At 37.4% G+C, this 17,328-nt stretch overlaps 3 protein-coding genes across 6 annotated transcripts in view; 2 read left to right on the top strand and 1 right to left on the bottom strand.

The window, feature by feature from the left end:
- scaper (S-phase cyclin A-associated protein in the ER) overlaps positions 1 to 1,284 on the top strand; it is a 61,295-nt gene extending 60,011 nt beyond the window's left edge. For all 3 annotated transcript variants that reach the window (XM_032523502.1, XM_032523504.1, XM_032523503.1), the window contains 2 exons: positions 37 to 85; positions 587 to 1,284. In XM_032523502.1, the coding sequence (XP_032379393.1) occupies positions 37 to 85; positions 587 to 684 (147 nt within the window). In that variant the 3' untranslated portion in view covers positions 685 to 1,284. The remainder of the gene's footprint in view (positions 1 to 36; positions 86 to 586) is intronic.
- A 96-nt stretch (positions 1,285 to 1,380) lies between these two features.
- Positions 1,381 to 7,673, bottom strand: isl2a (ISL LIM homeobox 2a). Of its 2 annotated transcripts, none has more exons than XM_032523518.1 (6): positions 7,391 to 7,673; positions 6,750 to 6,939; positions 6,107 to 6,321; positions 5,287 to 5,573; positions 4,227 to 4,394; positions 1,381 to 3,578 (listed from the first exon to the last, which is right to left on the bottom strand). In XM_032523518.1, exons 1-6 carry the CDS (start codon positions 7,623 to 7,625, stop codon positions 3,462 to 3,464), a joined length of 1,212 nt encoding a protein of 403 aa, XP_032379409.1. In that variant the 5' UTR covers positions 7,626 to 7,673; the 3' UTR covers positions 1,381 to 3,461. The 2 variants fall into 2 exon arrangements, with proteins under 2 accessions (XP_032379409.1, XP_032379408.1); XM_032523517.1 differs by having other exon boundaries at positions 1,383 to 3,578; positions 6,107 to 6,366; positions 7,391 to 7,667.
- A 1,754-nt stretch (positions 7,674 to 9,427) lies between these two features.
- Positions 9,428 to 17,180, top strand: etfa (electron transfer flavoprotein subunit alpha). The gene is made up of 12 exons (XM_032523519.1): positions 9,428 to 9,565; positions 10,587 to 10,736; positions 10,975 to 11,056; positions 11,382 to 11,464; positions 11,790 to 11,889; positions 12,145 to 12,255; positions 12,472 to 12,573; positions 13,446 to 13,514; positions 13,623 to 13,705; positions 14,963 to 15,028; positions 15,348 to 15,428; positions 16,696 to 17,180. Exons 1-12 carry the CDS (start codon positions 9,527 to 9,529, stop codon positions 16,729 to 16,731), a joined length of 1,002 nt encoding a protein of 333 aa, XP_032379410.1. The 5' UTR covers positions 9,428 to 9,526; the 3' UTR covers positions 16,732 to 17,180.
- Positions 17,181 to 17,328: the final 148 nt, after the last annotated feature.

Below are 17,328 nucleotides of genomic sequence, written 5' to 3'. Positions count from 1 at the left end.
ACAGTAGGCACTAATACTCCTTATTAATTCCCTTAGGACTGTGCTGCAAATGAGAAAGATTCAGACAACAAAATGAAGCACACGGGTAAGTTATTGTGATAAATGTATCAAACGCATGCAAAACTTTGGACCGATTGTATGGATTTCATATTTTTAATTCTATAGTTATTTTTGATGATTAAGTGTTTTTAACGGGTTTTTTTGTTAATGTGTTTTTGTTCAAAGGACTTTAAGTTTCATATCTTAAGTTTGTATTTTTATACATTTTATTTATCAGAATTTTAATATATTTTGATGTTCCTCTGTTCTGTTGTGACAATAAAACAAATTATCATCATGATATTTTAGTGCAAACTCATAACCGCAAATAACTAATGTTAGGGAAATCTGTTTAAATGTTGTTACACGTTTGTGGATTATTTAAATATATATATATATATATATATATATATTTATTTATATCGGCATGTCGGAATTGTTATACCAAATATGTGGTATATTATATCGGCTTTAAAAATTCTTTATCGGTCAGGCTCTATTGGACACCCAGTATAATGTATAATGTTCTTTTTCTGTCTGTGTAAAGTTTCCCAGCAGCTGGATTACTGTGAGCTGTCCAACCGCTTTCCAAGAGATCAGTGGGATTCAGCGCTGCAGTTTTTTCTCAAGAAGCAGGAAGAGTGATGGAGTTGTGCACTGTCCTCAGAACGGATAAGCACAATATAAACACTTCAAAAGAAACTTGAGATGTGTCTCAAACGACCTGACTTAAATGTACTCTCAAATGTAAAGATTGTGAAGCCTTATCCTGTGTTGGTGCATCTGTTTGGATTTCTTTGAAATCAGATTGACATTTAAGAGAAATTTTGCACAAAATGGCTTGTTTGTTCATTGCAGTTGGAACACATGCACAACTATTCCATCTAATTTCTAAACAAGCCATTTGTTTTTGTTCCTGTTTGTTAGAAATGGATCTGTTTTCGTGACCATCTTACCCTGAAAACTGAATTTACTTATACTGTAATTTATAATTAGCCAAGTATTTTCATCAATACTGTTTGTTAATTTATTGTATTTGTCTCGTTTTTTAATGTGAATGGCCAAAATGTGATTTCTTACAAATGACATGGCCTGCCTTGATTGCAAACTTGTGTTAAGAGTTACTGTATATTTTTTAAGTTCATCTTTTTTTTTTCTCTCTCTCTGTTAGGAGGCACTTACATATTAATATAAGTTATTGAGCTATTTACCTTTTTATCTTGTAAAATAAAATACTTATGGTTATGCATTTTCTTCAGTTTTATTCTGTGTAAACTGAACAAAGTTGAATTGATATCACGAGTTAGAAGCAAATGTTGATTTAACAAACATCAACATTTGCTAGTGAGTCTTGTAGTTTTTCTCAGTTACACCCTTATGAAGATCTCCTAATTTGGTCTATGATTTGATGGACAAATGCAAGTTTGTAGAACACAAATTCCATAATTGAATCTCAAAGAAACTTGAATAGGAACTGGTGTGGTGTGTTACATTTACACCAATATTATAGTCCTTTTAAACTGCCACCCTCAGGAAAGTGTTTTCAGGAAGCCATGTTCTTCTGTACCTGCCCTGAACCGATTTATTGGCAGTGCAGTATGTTGATTGATGTAAATAGTCTATATTCACATTATAGTGATAAAGTTTGTTATTGTAAAAGTTTAATCACTGCAACATCAATAGTGCCCCTATCTATACATATCACAATCATTCTTGAGGCAGCATTTTGAAATGGGCAAAAGAAATTTGTTGTCATCCTCTTGTCCAGCATTAGTTTGAAGGCGATGTTGATGAAGTTTTAAAGTCCTAACAACAAAACGTGCATTTTATTTTAAAATGAATAGTAAGCATAGCCAATGTCATTTGAGGAGTTTATGCTTCTTAATTTCTTCTAATTAAGGTGGGGGCCTTAAATGTATTGTTGCCACTGTTAATCACAGTTGAAAGCTTAGTAGTATATCAGCATGCCTAAAGACTTAACAGGATTTTCAATTTCAATGAGACTCCACTTCCTTCACTGATAAAAGTCGATGCTCCCTAACAAATTGTTGAGGTGTAGTGTGTCAGTCCTGGCTTGACCTGCATGCTCTCTTGTCCAGCGGCTATTTGCCGTTCAGGATTCCTACTGGAATGAAAATAAACTCAAGACACGCCAGGATGCGTCCTCAAGCTGGGAGCCCCCTCAGCCTTGCGCGGCTGCGCGTTTTGTTTTGGGTCCATTCAGTGTGTCATTCGCAGGTGATGCCAAATGCAGATAAGCAGCCGCCGCTGCCTGTCCTCTGTCTAGACTTGTAACCATGGGCCCCAGGTTGGAATGGCACTGTGACATTTGTCTAAATAGGACCAATTTTATCGTTTTATGACTGACGGGATCAAGACATCATGCAAAATATGCTCTAAATATAGGATCTGCCTAATTGAAGGCCATGATTTAAAAAAAGAAAAGAAAATTAACGTGAGGAGGCGAATTAAACAGCTCTCATTCTATTGTGTCTGATTCAGTGACCTATGACACATGGCCGAAATGCTTAATAGTATCTTGTCAGCCATCAGTCATCGATACTTGACTCAGAAATTGAGCACCCAACAATGTAGGCAACTGAAGATATGTAACACTTTCATTTGCCAAATATTTAATTTGCCCAACCGTGTAGCCTATGGTTAACAATTTTTGTGTGAAATTTGCCCTTATAAAGGGTCGATCAAAGTCTAAACTCCTTCTCTGACAGTGTCAAGCATTAAGCAGCAGATGTGTTTCCATTTAGGACTACCTTAAAACTGATTTATGATTGATCATTTATATTGCCGACTATAATAAAAAAAATATTCTAAAGGTTTACGAAACAAATGGAATTTACATGCAATAATCCGATAGAACTATGGTTTTATTAATAAGATCGGCTATCCTCATAATAAATAATAATAACTTATTTTCTGGAGAAAACGCGAACAATGCGCATCTCATCTGTTCCATTAATTTACAAGAGTCGATATTGAAACTTACAAATCATGCACATCTACAGTTTGTATTCTTGGTTCCTGATAAACATACTGTAACCTTCAGAAGTCCAATACAGACTCACGTCTTTGAATGCCGTTACATATTCACCACGTTATGACAGTTCAGGCATTGGCATCATGGTAAAAGGTCCCATAACTAGAACTCTATAATGTCCATCAACAGTGTGTCGACGTCCTGCCGAGGTATCCTTGAGCAAGACAGTGAGCTAAAAATGCCTTAATGTAAAGGGAATAGTCAGACCTCCAATCCTCCAATCGGCACCTGAATGTATCGTCGAGCATAATCCGTCCTGGTCCTTATTTTCGTTTTTCCTTGATTGAATGTCACTGAGGTCTCTGCGCGTTGCCTGCAGAGCACGCGGGTGCGCGCTCTGGGGATCCAGCATGACCTCGAGACCTCTTCACGTGTCGACGGGACTCGGCACCATGCTGTTAGGTGTGTCCGGAAGCTGAGACGACAGAGAGGTCACATCACTACCCGAGGAGTTGCCCAGAGAGCCCGACTCAGAGAAAGACACCTGCCGGAGGAGACAAAAGAATTCAGATCAACAACAAAAGATTTTACGATTTATATTTTCAAACAGATCGTCTTTTTCTACTGGTGCCACACTTTTCACGTGCCCCGTCGAGATGTCAATAGGTGAATATGCTTATATCCAGGATCAATGGGAGCTCCAAATGGATGTAAAAATAATTGTATAGGCCTATTTCTGCTTTTCCTTTTTTAAAGTAGACTAGGCTAGACCTAGGCCTATCAGGCCTATATCCACAGTCTACATAAACAAATCATTTAATCAGTCTTGGAAATCTAATGAGACCACATCAGTTTATCAAGTGACCTCATGTGGGGGCCTGAGAAACAGTTTTTTTTTTACTTGAAACTTTGGGAAATCGAAGGCGTCAATATTAGGCCATACTTGCTGAAATAATTGTTTTTACACTAAACGAAGACCATCACTTTCATCACCACCACTGTGTCATCAATCCAATGTCTCAGACCATCAGCTTAATCTCTATCGGAATTATTCTTCATTAAATGGCTAATTGAAGTTTAACAAATCAGTCTCTTTCACTTTCCTTTGTGAATGTACGCCTAGCTGTCCCTTTGTATTATTTAGAATAGCCTATCATTTATCCTTAATATAATTGATTGAACGTAATCCTACCAGCTGTTGGAAGGCGGGCTGGTCCAGGTCGCTCTGCAGGGCGAAGTCGCTGAGGGTTTTCCACGGTGGCTGGTAGGTTTGCACCTCCACAGGATTCCCTTGCACGGTGTTGTCGTGCCGGATAGGGCTGCCTGCCACCAGAGGTGTGCCTGTCAGACCCTGCAGATTCTGCAGGAGGAACAAAAACACTCAGTTCGCCCCAAATCTTGGCCAGTGATGTAGTCTGGACAGTGTTAAATCACTTCAGGATTACAGATATTCTGCTGTGCAGCCACATGTTGCAGAGATAGTAACAAATATTTGTTTTCTCATTGTGTGAAAATGTACACACAACAATGCGCAACAACAAACCAAAAAAGAAAGACAAATATTTAACTTTTTATGATGACCACTAATCTGTAAAAATGCATATTAAAGTCATTTGAGCGTGCAAAATACTCTAAATCTAATTTTGCAAAAAGTTAGAGGATAGAGTGGGTTTCATGTGGTTTGCTGTGCCAAAAATGCAATTATTTTCCATTTCAAAAATATTTCAGATAAATAATTCCATTTACAATAATTATAACAATTAAAAAAAAAATCCATTTAGAAAATATAGCCTATCATCTAAATGAAACTGAAATATAAGAAAAGAAAATGAATAGTGGTTTTAACCTACTGTTTTACCTTACTGTTAATGAATCCTTTTATGTATTTTTTCCCACAATTAGCAATTATCTTTAGGATTTATATATAGTCTACATAATACATACATATAGCACATTTAAATATCTAACCAAATCTGTTTTTTCTCCAGCATTTGCCATTTAACTATTTATTTATTTATCTTATCGAGCAAACGTGGAACAATAATATTGCACATGAACAATTTTTTGGTCACATGCAATCATACAGATTTTTCATTAGTTTGACGAATTAATCACATGTTTTGCGGGGCAAGAGTGACTGTAAGCTATAGTCCTGCTCTACAAATTAGAATGCCTTCATACGCAGGTGTTGCCCAAAATACACCACTTCTTCTTTTAAGTTGTGCAATGAAAGTATACAAGCACAAACTCACGGTTTTGTCGCAGTGCTGCTGTGATTGAAGCTGCTTCATCAGGATGGACCGCTTCTTGTCTTTGCAGCGCTTGTTCTGAAACCAGACGCGGATCACCCTGGGGCTAAGGCCGGTCATCTCCACCAGCTGCTCCTTCATCAGGGCGTCCGGTCGCGGGTTGGCGTTGTAGCAGGTCCGCAGGGTGTGGAGCTGCTTCTCGTTTAGCACCGTCCGGATCCGGGTGGTCTTCTCGGACTGCTTGTGGACGTGGTTCCGGTGATGTGGAGGATGCCGGACCGAAACTGGTTCTGAGGTTAAGGAAAAATGTATTTAGAATAATAAATAGGCAAAATAATGAACAGAAATGATCTTTTGACGTCTAAGAAATTATAGAACACCATAAATAAGAAATGAAGCATCACAGCCTATTTGCAATAATCCCCCCTCTGCAGTTTATGAAAATATAAGGCAATAGAAATATAAAATATTAGGGTGCTGTAAAGTCACTGCACTCATATTCAACTTTCCAGACAAACTGTAGTTTGAGGCCTGTATGTAGGCCTGTAATACAATAGAATCGTGTATTATATGATTCAAGTCTTACCCCAAATTCTTGCCACTCTTGCAAGAACGATAAGCAGTCGTGGTAATGAACATGCTCATTTAATAATAATAATAATAATAATGATAATAATAATATTATTGTTATTATTATTATTATTATTATTTTTATTATTATTATTATTATTATATTGAATGCACGAGGTTAGGCCTATCCAATTACATTTGTGCACTGTGTTAGTTTTCTACAGGTTGATGGTGACCCGGCGCATGGCCGTACCTGAGATGTGCAGCGGTCTGCTATGAATGTTCCCCGGGCTCAGCGGGCTCCCTGCGGAGGCCCGCTCCTCCAGCAAGCCGTGATCTGTCCGACACAGCAGCTCGTCGTCCCGCAGAGAGAACTCGTCGCCTGGCAGGAGGTGACGGCTGCAAACCGAGCACCGAAAACACTCCATGTGATACACGTTGTCCCGAGCTCTCATCACCAGATCGCTGCTGCAGAAGCCCATGTTACACTTTGCACATTTGATGCCAAATAACCTGAAAAGGAGCACGAAGACTGTATTGGTCTCATGCAATAGCCCTACACGCTGTTACATTAAACGAATCTTGGTTCAAGTTCATGTTCAAAGGAAACGTTAAAAAATGTGAGCTTCAGTCACAGGAAAATAATAATAATAATAAAAAAACGACTGCCTGTAAACACATTTCTGATTCAGGTCTTTAAAGTTCATGACACACAATTTTGCGCACTTCTATTTGCACACCCTGCACATTTGCCATTGAAGTGGACATGGTAATATTATTTTAAAATCGTCTCAGTTGCCCCTTTTATATCCACCACTTTATTTTATAATCAGCCCAACACATGGCCTCTGAAATTAGGATAGGAAAACATCCTGAAAACTGTGTTGAACTCCCACCTTGCATAATCTCTTTTACAGTAAGTCTTTCCGTCTCGGACGAAGCAAGTGCAGGTCTCGTCCAGGTACTGGCTGCACTCTGCACACTTGAGGCAGGCTGCATGCCATTCCAGGTCCGGGGAGACTCTCAGGATGTACTGGTCGTGTATCTGACTTCCACAGCCCACACACATTGCGGTTCCCGACTTCTCTGTGAGGAAGGGAATGCATTAATGCAACACTGCGCACGATCTTCTAATCCCCATGACATCCCTGTTAAACCCCCTTCACTTCAAGGAGAGAAAACGTTGCGCGCGTATCACAACAAACGTGTGGGTCCTTTAAGGAACATACAGTATTATTATAATTTGGCCACAGGAGCTAAAAATATCACCAAGGAACTACATGGGTCACTTTAAACGCACGCGCACCACAGTTACAATACTAGTTTATTATATTATAAAATGGCTTTTTGTTTGTTAGGACAGGTCAGTTGATCGTCTCTTTCTTGCCGTTTTCGATATTATTCCGCAAATATCGAAATTAATCGAGCAACTAATCATCAAATGTAAGAGAGACGCTGGGCAGACTATGTTTTAAAAGGAAATTAAAAAACTCCCAACAAACCCCCATGACAATAAAGGAGTAGAGGAATAACTTACTTTTGGAATGATCCCCCATATCATCCAAGAAAGAAGTATTGAGCAAGATATCCACCATACAGGAGAAATAGCCCAGTGCAAGCAGATAGATGGAGGAGAGGAGCGGCAGAGGAGACCGTCCCGGCCGGATGATAAACTTGTATTCCACCACCGAGAGGTGGAGAGAAAACAAAGATCCTCGACCAGTGACGTCTGCAAACCTGGACCTCTGTTGGTCCGGGGAGAGGGGTGCCATGCAAATCTCCTCCTGGACCTCTGCTCTTTTTTTCTCTTTTGACTCTTTGGACTGGCTGGCTTTGAGAGGATTTTTTTTTCATCTTTTTGTCCCACAGCGATGTCGACCCATCTTTATTTCCTGAAAGCAATTTCCCTATTAATTCACAATTGTTGGGACTCATGTGTGATATCAAGTGTGACTTTAGATGCCAGTTGTTATTTCCTTTGGCATCATATTCCCTTAATAGGCCATTTATCTAGGAGGCTACGTGTGGTTTATGGTAGCTTATCCCTAAATATCACTGTGATATTGTGTTTTATAGTTGTTGTTGTTGTTTTCGTTTTTTGTGTGCAAATCTATCAATTTATGTTAAAAATACAGCGTTGAACATGTAGCTTACAAATGTTTAATATCACAGATTATGATTTTGCCTATTTTATAAATAATGAAAATTATATTATTATTCTTACATTATTCTTAATATTATTATTATTGTTATTATTCTTTTTTGGGTCAGAGTCTGATGTTTATAATGTTGTTGTTGTATGTTTATAATGAACACCTTTATTATAAACCGGTTTTCTTTAGTTTCTGTTTGGTGTGAGTGACTTTAACATAGTTAACCAATAGTCTCACCCTACTGTAGAGAGCCCTCTACTGGATGAAATATCAAATAGGCCTTGAGATTTTGGATCCACAGAGCAATCAATAAACTGCAGAATTTGAGATCTAAAAACAGATTCATATTTTTTTATCGAGCGTATGGATTACCAATAACTTCGTATTGCCTTCATATTTTGTGATTGAGCTGATAGAAAGCCTTGACGACTAATAGCTAAATACTGTTAATATGAAGGACGCGATACAGGACTATTTACCATCAACTACTGGCATTATTATTGAATAGAGTAAAAGAGACAGAGGGAATGAGCACAATAGAGAAAGAGAAAGTCACATAACGTTCAACGCAAATAATGGGCCAGTTTTTTTTGTAGATTTCCATTTTTTTTCTGTTTTCTCTTCTTTTTTCGTGCCTCCGTCTCACAAGCAGAAACATGCATCTTACTATAAACACAAAGTGCCTTATGCCTGCAGTTGAATCAAATGCAGGCTATTAAACAGACCTGGAAGACTTTCATGCAGGTATCAAGTAAGCCTATTTATATATAGTCTATGGATTAACGAGGAAAATCGTATAGCCTTAAAAATCTTTCTAGTTCTAAAAGTTTCAAGGATTATGCTATTACGTCTAGTATTTTTTAATTTGATTACATTTTGACGTGCGCTTCACTGTCCAGCCTATGTCAATAGCCAATTGTTTGATAATGATTCAATAAAAAAGTATATTTCGACACAGAATAATGGAAAAAAAAGGAAGCATTTTTCACATATTTGATTTTTTATTTACATGCAACTAGATATATGTACAATAACATTATTTATGAAAATTAGGCAAATCATATTTTTGGTATGTATTTCTTACCAGCTTAATTGTACTGATATAAAAGACAATTTAGTTGCTGTATCAGTAGCACTATAATTACAATCTGAATAGAAAATCAAGCTTTCCAATGAGGATCTAAGCGTTTTCCTACTTTCCTTAGTTTCTGAGGGAGAAATTGAAATATTTCCCTCCTAAAATAACTTTAACGCCTGTTATCACTACAGCGATGTGTCATATTACTGTTATGAATCAATAAGTCGTAAATGTTTCCATATGTTTAACTTATTAAAATAAAACATCAAGCTGCTCTTTATTTTTGAATAAGTTTTGCTGTTGTTTTATTTTTTTGCCAGATTGTCGGAGACAGACAGGAAGTTATGTTCTAAATCTCGCGAGAACTCATCGCTAACGTCATACTACCTTTGGCACAGTTATTCCTGCAGAACTGAGAAACAAGCAGCCAGAAGCGTCCAAGATGAATAGAGCTTTTAACAAAACAAGTCTGAAACAGTTGGTAAGATTCTGGCAGTTGTAATTTAATAACACTCAACACAAATATTGTATCGATCTGTTAACGTAACGTATCTGTTAAAAGCAGAAGAGCATGACACACGTCACTTAGTTAGCTAGCTAGCTAGCTCACTAGTGTTTTGCAACAGTTTCTAGGTTGCTAGCTAAATTAGCTAGACTTAATGCAAGTCGCGCTCGTCTGGCAAGACGTGATTTTATTTGTGAATATGTGCGTGACAGTTTGTTTGACTTATTCTGACAAAACTTATACATCGTAAGTAAACAAGAATTTACGTTAACAGTTTTGTGTATGAGCATAGCTAGCCTAGCAGATATGAAACCTCGTAAAGATGAACAGCAGTTACCAAACTGTAAAACTGCCATTGGCGCAGCAGCCGTTCCCAAAGTTCTAAGGCATTTAGCTATTATTCCGTGAGACGTGTAGCAGTATATACTAGTTCATTAAGTAACTAAGCACGTGGTTATGTTATGTTTTCTTGACTTGTTTGACTTCCTTTAAATGACCTTCATAAACTGATGGTGTTATGTCATGTCCAGATGAGTCTGGTACTATCCTGTTTTACTTTTGATTGAGTAGCAGCAGCAAGTAAAAACTTCATTTTCATCAACCAATGTTTAATCAAATGAAATGAATTCATTTCTAGAGCGTGGTGATATTACAATACAAACACATGCATATCATACACATATTTAATCACATGTAAACTTTAAGGATCAAGCATGGCAGCAGAATTGACAGTTCAGAAATCAACATTTCTCAGTAATTTTGATTTAGTTATTGGTTTGGATTGTTAATTAGTGAAATGTTGCATCAGGATTAAGAGAAACATGTTTTCAGTGGTAAATATTGCTACACAGTTCTAATCTTTTCCATTTTAATTTATAGATTTTAAGATTGAATGTTAAATGTTATAAGCATTGGCTATACACTCAAATATGACTGGCACCACCAGATCTGTGGTTTCACTGATGCATGAGCGCATTGACATCTCTTCCATTTCCAGACTCGTGTCCTCCAAAGGTTTCAAAGCACCTTGGTGGTTGTAGAGCACAACAATGACAAGCTGACCCCTATTACACTCAATGCCATCACTGCTGCTGGTAAGCTGGGTGGAGAAGTGTCTTGTCTGGTGGCTGGAACGAACTGTGCAAAGGTAGGCAAAGCTTTTTAGATTTGCCTACTTAAGGGATCACAAAATGTTTTGTATTTGTGATATAATGTACTGTAGATGTTATTTTGGAATCACCATAATGAATTGTTATATATATTGATAAATAAAAACACACTAGTGAAAATTTTATATATACTGAATTTGAACATACGCTGCATGGTGACAATAAGACAATATTGAAGGTGGACAGGAAACGTTGATACATTTTCTGTCTTCTCAGGTTGTAGAGGAAATCAGCAAAGTACAAGGTGTGAAGAAGGTTCTGGTTGCTCAACATGATTCTTACAAAGGTTCCCTGCCAGGTATGTAACACAAAAGAAACTTGATGCCTATTGTTAATTTAACTGTCACTCACAGAGCAAAACATGCATGTTCTTGTTTTTGCAAACAAACTGCTTATAATTTGCTGAGTCCCACATTCACAGCTGGATGATGTAGTGCTTGACTTGCTCAAGGGCATCTTGGTGGTAGTAACTGAGGGAGGGGAAATTGTTTTTAATATGATCCCTTCTCCTATGTTAACGCTAGACAGGAGTGGCTCAGCTGCGGTCATAGCCAGGCCTATAGGCTACCTGATTTAGTTTCAACTTTCTGACTCTTTTTTCTTTTTTTTTTTCTCTCTCTCAGAGGAGTTGACTCCACTTATCCTGGCAACACAAAAGAAATTCAATTTCACCCACATCTGTGCTGGTGCATCTGCCTTTGGAAAGGTAAGTCATGGACAGCAGCGGTACCTTTTTTATAATTAAAATTTATATATAGTGCAGGCCAACAGTTTAACACACCTTCTCATTCAATGCGTTTTCTTTATTTTCATGACTATTTACATTGTAGATTATCACTGAAGGCACGAACACATGTGGAATTATGTACTTAACAAAAAAGTTTAATTTAATTAATAATTAGTTAATTAATTTATTTTTTAAAAGTGTCCTACAATCCACAAAAGTCTCTGTCAGTCTATGAACTTTAGTTTTTCTAAAGCAAGGTTGATTATCACGTATTTCCCTGCTTATTCACCATTTTGTTCCGCAGAACCTGCTTCCCAGAGTGGCTGCCAAGTTAGATGTTGCTCCAGTTTCAGATATCATTGAGATCAAGTCTCCAGACACTTTTGTCAGAACCATTTATGCTGGTACGTACTGTACTGTGAAGAAGTAACAAATGTATTTTTTAATCTTATCATTAATTCTTGATTAGTATTGACGTGCTTCAGACAAAGTGTTTTAATCATGTTACCTGGATTTAGGAACAGCCTTAATGTGACGCAGATATACAATAACTTAAACACTAGTCAGTCTTTTCAACAGGATTTGGCTCTGGCAAGTTTCATTGATTTTATCTTTGTGCTTTTAAAATATTGCATGTTAATAATATTTTGATTATATAGGAAATGCTCTCAGCACTGTGAAATGTAACGAGCTGATCAAAGTCTTCACGGTCAGAGGGACAGCCTTTGAGGCAGCTCCAACAGAGGGAGGAAGTGCTTCATCAGAAGATGGTACAGTATCTTACAGACGAGACGTGCATGATAAGATATGACTTTGTTATGGGTGTTTTAGTATTGATTCTATGTGGGGTAATGATGATGAACTACTTTTGAGGATTTAATAAGGAAAAAAGATACAGTATACTACAACGAACTACAACTACAAATGTTATTTTTAATACTATGTCCTTTTTTGCCCTTTCTGATCCTCTTATCTGTTGACTGCAGTTTTTAGTTCTTCTCCTGCGGAAATTTCGGAGTGGCTGGAACAGAGTCTGACAAAGAGCGACCGTCCAGATCTGACCAGCGCAAAAGTTGTGGTGTCAGGAGGTTGGAAATCTTTTTGTGTTCTCAATTATGGCCATGGATGTGTCACCACTTCCTGCGTTTGTAGTTGTTCGGGGGGGTTGTTGAGGATTCATTAGCATGTTCTCTTTCAAAAATAAAGTTTCACAAATGGTAGGGATGCGGGGAAAAAAATTGATTCTTAGATACATCGCAATTCTCTCTAGAACAATTCAATGCTTGGTTCTGATAAGTTAATAATCGTTTATTCAAAAAAATGTACCTCAAAATGCACCTCAAAATGATTTTTTAATATATATCCCAAAACGCGACGACAACAGATTTGCCACTCCTTGCAGCTGAGAGAAGCCGACTTCCATTGAAAATAAATGACTTCCGGTAACTTGAGAAGCTCAAGTTGGCGGGGGTGTGAACGCACGGTTAGAGTTTAGGCAAGAGTGCAGATAAAAATAAGTTGTGTACATATACACATGACGATCTAATAAAACATACATAAGATAATTAGGCAAAACACATAAAGGCTGATCATCTACTTTATCACATTACATCTTACCACCTCATGTTTCATATAATTTCTTTTTCTCACATATTCTAAGAAGCCAATTCTCCACCTTTAAACATGACTGAGCCTCTGACATGGAAGATCACTGCGTAGAGAAGGTGACTTTCACAAGCATGTTTAGGGGCTTAGGCATGGAATGACTACAAAATAAAACTTATTTTATATATATATAGATATTATGTATGTTTGTTAAATCACACATGGAAATGTACATGAAAAAATTGTTGCATCGATAATTGGTTTAGAATCAAATCGTTGGCCTCTGAATCAAAATCAAATCGTGAGGTGCCCAGAGATTCCCACTCCTAACAAATAATGTTTTTTTTTTCCCCAGGAAGGGGCTTGAAGAGTGGAGATAACTTCAAGATACTTTATGACCTTGCTGACAAGATGAACGCTGCAGGTAGAGTATGGGATTTTCATTTTGTGTTAGTAATAACCTTAATGTTTTACCTTTTAATCTTTTGTACTAAAGTAGAGTTTAAATTGTATAATATTCCTTTTTTTCCAGTTGGTGCATCCAGAGCAGCAGTGGATGCTGGGTATGTCCCTAATGACTTGCAGGTTGGACAGACGGGCAAGATTGTAGCACCGGTAAGATATTAGTTTTGTTAAACTAATTGTTCATTTGTTAAGTGGTTATTTGAATTTACTTTGACTTGTCCAGCGAATCAATAAAATAATCAATGGAAAGTTTTAAGTAGCAAAATGTGAACAGTTACCTTCAAAATCCTGTTTAAAGGCACAGCACTTTTGACGAATGCATGTTTGCCGTTTCACAGCATGGGTGCAATTCAGTAAGATGAGGCTGGCTGCTCTGCCCTTTTAAAAAGGTTAACTTTCCATTATGCGATTCAGCCGGGTTACCCCAGCTGTGATTACCCACACATTAGGCCTTGCAAAATGTACTTGATGGCACATTTAGGGCCCTAAATGATTTAGCTGGTCCATTAAAGGAGAGTGGATTTCTGGTCAGAGCCTCAGGCCAGGCCAGACAGTTCAAATTGGATTTGCCAAATGTTATGACAAGCTTGTTGAATTTGGCTACGTTGGTTAAATATGATTTAAATCTTGATTTGTTTTTGTTTTTTATCACCCTACCAATCTAAAAAGGCAAGATTTACTTCTTTTTATTTAACATATATACGTGTAAGATAATCTACTGATTAAAGTACAATTTATCATCACCCAGCTTAGTCTAAACATCAGAATCATGTGTCTTTGAACAGTATGTGAATAGAATGTGTTAAAAACAGCTTGACAGTGTTGGAGTGTAGTTGTAACATGCAGGTCACTTGCCATCACATCAGTTCATACATGTATTGATTGGGATTGTGTTAAAATGTTTAATGTAACACACAATTTGGATATTTTAGTATATAAATATAAAAATTTAGTTTGGAATGGCCAAAAGCACCTTGCTTGAACCGTGTTTTCTCATGAGTTTGTAATCAACCCATATTTATGTTTAGTTTTATAAACTGATAATGTAGGAGTGTACACTTGCAGATTGTTTCTTTATGCATTTTCTTCAGTTATGAGACACTGTTGTGTTTACACATTGATACTCTGCTCTTATGAGACTTCAGTTGCAACATTAAATAAGCACTGAAATATTCATATAGCAGAGATGGTTTTCCCAGCGGGTTTGGGAGAAATGCGGACGGCTGACCCTTTGCACACTCGCCCCAGCAGCACACTCTGATACATTATCCACTTGTGGTCATTATACCATCAGTCAGCTCTGCTGTACTCTAGTTCCGAGGTGTACCTTTTCCAAAGTCCTGAGATTAAACTTAATGTTTTCAAGCAAGTAACCCTTGTTTGCTTGTCTTCTGTTTGTGTCCACAGGATTTGTACATTGCGGTTGGTATCTCTGGAGCTATTCAACACTTGGCTGGAATGAAAGACAGCAAGGTAAAGTCACTGGAACCATATCTAAGGATTTTCCCAACCTCCCCTTTCCTTACAATTTATGTTTTTTTTCCTCCCCATATATTAAATGCAACAACATGTTCCACTTTTGATATTGATATTTATAAAACTGATGATATCAATATAATGTTAGGCTGTTGTCATAAAACATCACATTTCTGTGACATTCTGCATTAAAGTCTAAATTACATTTTTATTAGATAAATAATCATTGTTTCTGTGCTTTTGGTTAAGCATAAGACACAGCTAGTTGTCATTACATTTTACGCAGTTTGATGCTAAACATTTTCTATTTTTTTAGACTATTGTTGCCATCAACAAGGACCCAGAGGCTCCCATTTTCCAGGTGGCTGACTATGGCTTGGTCGCTGATCTTTTCAAGGTAAGAGTCTAGGGTTGATATTGCTGCAGTAATGTCACTATGATCTTCCATTCGGATTAAAAAAAAACAAGCAGCAAGTCAAAAAAGCACTTAATTTCTGCCTGGACTTACTCTTTATGTTTGATGGCCAGGAGTGCAGAGTGACAGTCAGAGTATAACGTTTGCCTTCTCACTGATACATTTTGCACGATGCCTTATATTCCACCTGATGGAAATGTGCAACTGTTGAATTATTAAGTTCTTGAATTAATCAGAGGAGAGTTGTGGCTGCACTTGCCGTGAAGAGAGAAACACATTAGCCCCTTAGAAGATATAAAAAGTGATCAATAGTTACTAAAAGGTGGCTTCAGTTTTGTATTCAGCTGCTACTTGCCAGGCTTTTTACACGCCCAGTTGCTTTCTTGTATCTAGCTGGTACTTGAGGATAGTGATCCAGGTGTGTTGGCACGACTAACGCTGTAGTCCAGTGCTGCTTGTGAAAGGCTAGAATGTTGTATTTTCATGTGTGTCGTGTCCTGTCCTGGTCATGTTTTATTTAGCCCCTCAATGGTCAATGAGCAACCCAGGTGTCCCGACAAACTCTGTAGAAGTGATTAGTAATAATAGCTAGCGGCAGTAGAGTTGTGACCTACTGGGTGAGATCACCTTACATGTGATCACTCCTCCAATAGCTTATTAAAATGGATGGGCTTTCTACTTTTCCCCCCAAACGGACACTTGATACCACGGACCAACTGAGACAGTGACTTGTGATTCAGTTCGGAAGTTGCTCGACTCTCAAGGAAATCCATTTGAATATTTTTGTATTCCTTTACAGAAAAATGCTTTTCTTTAAAAGTACAAGTCTGCATTATCGGCGTGTTAACTTATGGGGCCAGATGCTGCGGTCATGTTAGATCTTAGATAATAGTCAGTGTGGTCATTTAAACTGTGAGCACCAGTTTGTTTAATAAACTCTTTTTTTATGGTATATGCCGGGGATGAAATTACAGATGCTTGGAATATTTCAAGTGGTTTTAGCAATTATTAATGTAAAATAGAATTTCATGTAAATGCATAAAATATGTCCACTCTTTAGTTTAACAAGTGATTTATTTAAAAGTACGCTGGAGCAATTCAGACATGTAGTTTGACTTTTCAGTTCTGCAGCAAATCCCTGCAGCAACTACACTTAACAGAAAATATTCAGAGTTTAGTCCTGCCTTAACATCAGTGAAAATTGTTTGTAGATCATTATATTTAAGTCTTTGCTATCTTGTCTCTTCAGGCTGTTCCTGAGATGACTAAAGCACTGGACAAGTAAGGTGAAACAAAGTCCCACAAACGTCCGTCGCACAACTGGAGCCTGCAGTAAGACAACTATAGAGAGCGCCCGCCTCCACTTACAGCCACTGCCTTAACACATTTCTGAAGCTGTGAGTGTTTGCGTGAAGAAATCCTTTTCACCAACTCTGACTGGACACAGAAGAACATTCTCAATCTAGAAATAAAATCCAGTTATTATAAATACTATACATGCATTAAATATCAAGAATTAAGCTTGTACCTACCTGGGGGCAGTGTTTTATGACTTTTAGTAGTACACATGTTGTAGTTTGTATTTAATTTTCTGGTACAGTACATCTTTGGGAACACGTGACTTGTGTCTAACGTCGTTGACTGTAAGATTTAGCTCTTCAAGCAAACCTAGAGGATGTGTACTCACTGAGATGCTCTTGGAAAATAATGTATTAAATTGACAACTAATAAGTTCTCATTTTGCCATGTTTTCTCTTTATTTTATTCATTGTGCAATGCCCTCTTTCCAAGATCAAGATTAGAAAATGCCTGTTAACGCTACAACAATAAACAAGGTTAGTTTTGATATTTAAGAGGCAAATCTTGAAGGTTCATGCTAGAA

The sequence above is a fragment of the Etheostoma spectabile genome, chromosome 8, assembly GCF_008692095.1.
Source record: "Etheostoma spectabile isolate EspeVRDwgs_2016 chromosome 8, UIUC_Espe_1.0, whole genome shotgun sequence".
Classification (NCBI taxonomy): domain Eukaryota; kingdom Metazoa; phylum Chordata; class Actinopteri; order Perciformes; family Percidae; genus Etheostoma; species Etheostoma spectabile.
This window is presented reverse-complemented; position numbering and strand designations above follow the sequence as displayed.

Coding starts and splice junctions, on each gene's coding strand:
- isl2a (XM_032523517.1), bottom strand. CDS start 7,625: ATGGCACCCCTCTCCCCGGACCAACAGAGGTCCAGGTTTGCAGACGTC. Junction 6,940..7,390: donor TATGGGGGATCATTCCAAAA/GTAAGTTATTCC, acceptor CCTTCCTCACAG/AGAAGTCGGGAACCGCAATG. Junction 3,579..4,226: donor AGCCCGCCTTCCAACAGCTG/GTAGGATTACGT, acceptor CTCCTCCGGCAG/GTGTCTTTCTCTGAGTCGGG.
- etfa (XM_032523519.1), top strand. CDS start 9,527: ATGAATAGAGCTTTTAACAAAACAAGTCTGAAACAGTTG. Junction 10,737..10,974: donor CTGGAACGAACTGTGCAAAG/GTAGGCAAAGCT, acceptor CTGTCTTCTCAG/GTTGTAGAGGAAATCAGCAA. Junction 11,465..11,789: donor GTGCATCTGCCTTTGGAAAG/GTAAGTCATGGA, acceptor TTTGTTCCGCAG/AACCTGCTTCCCAGAGTGGC.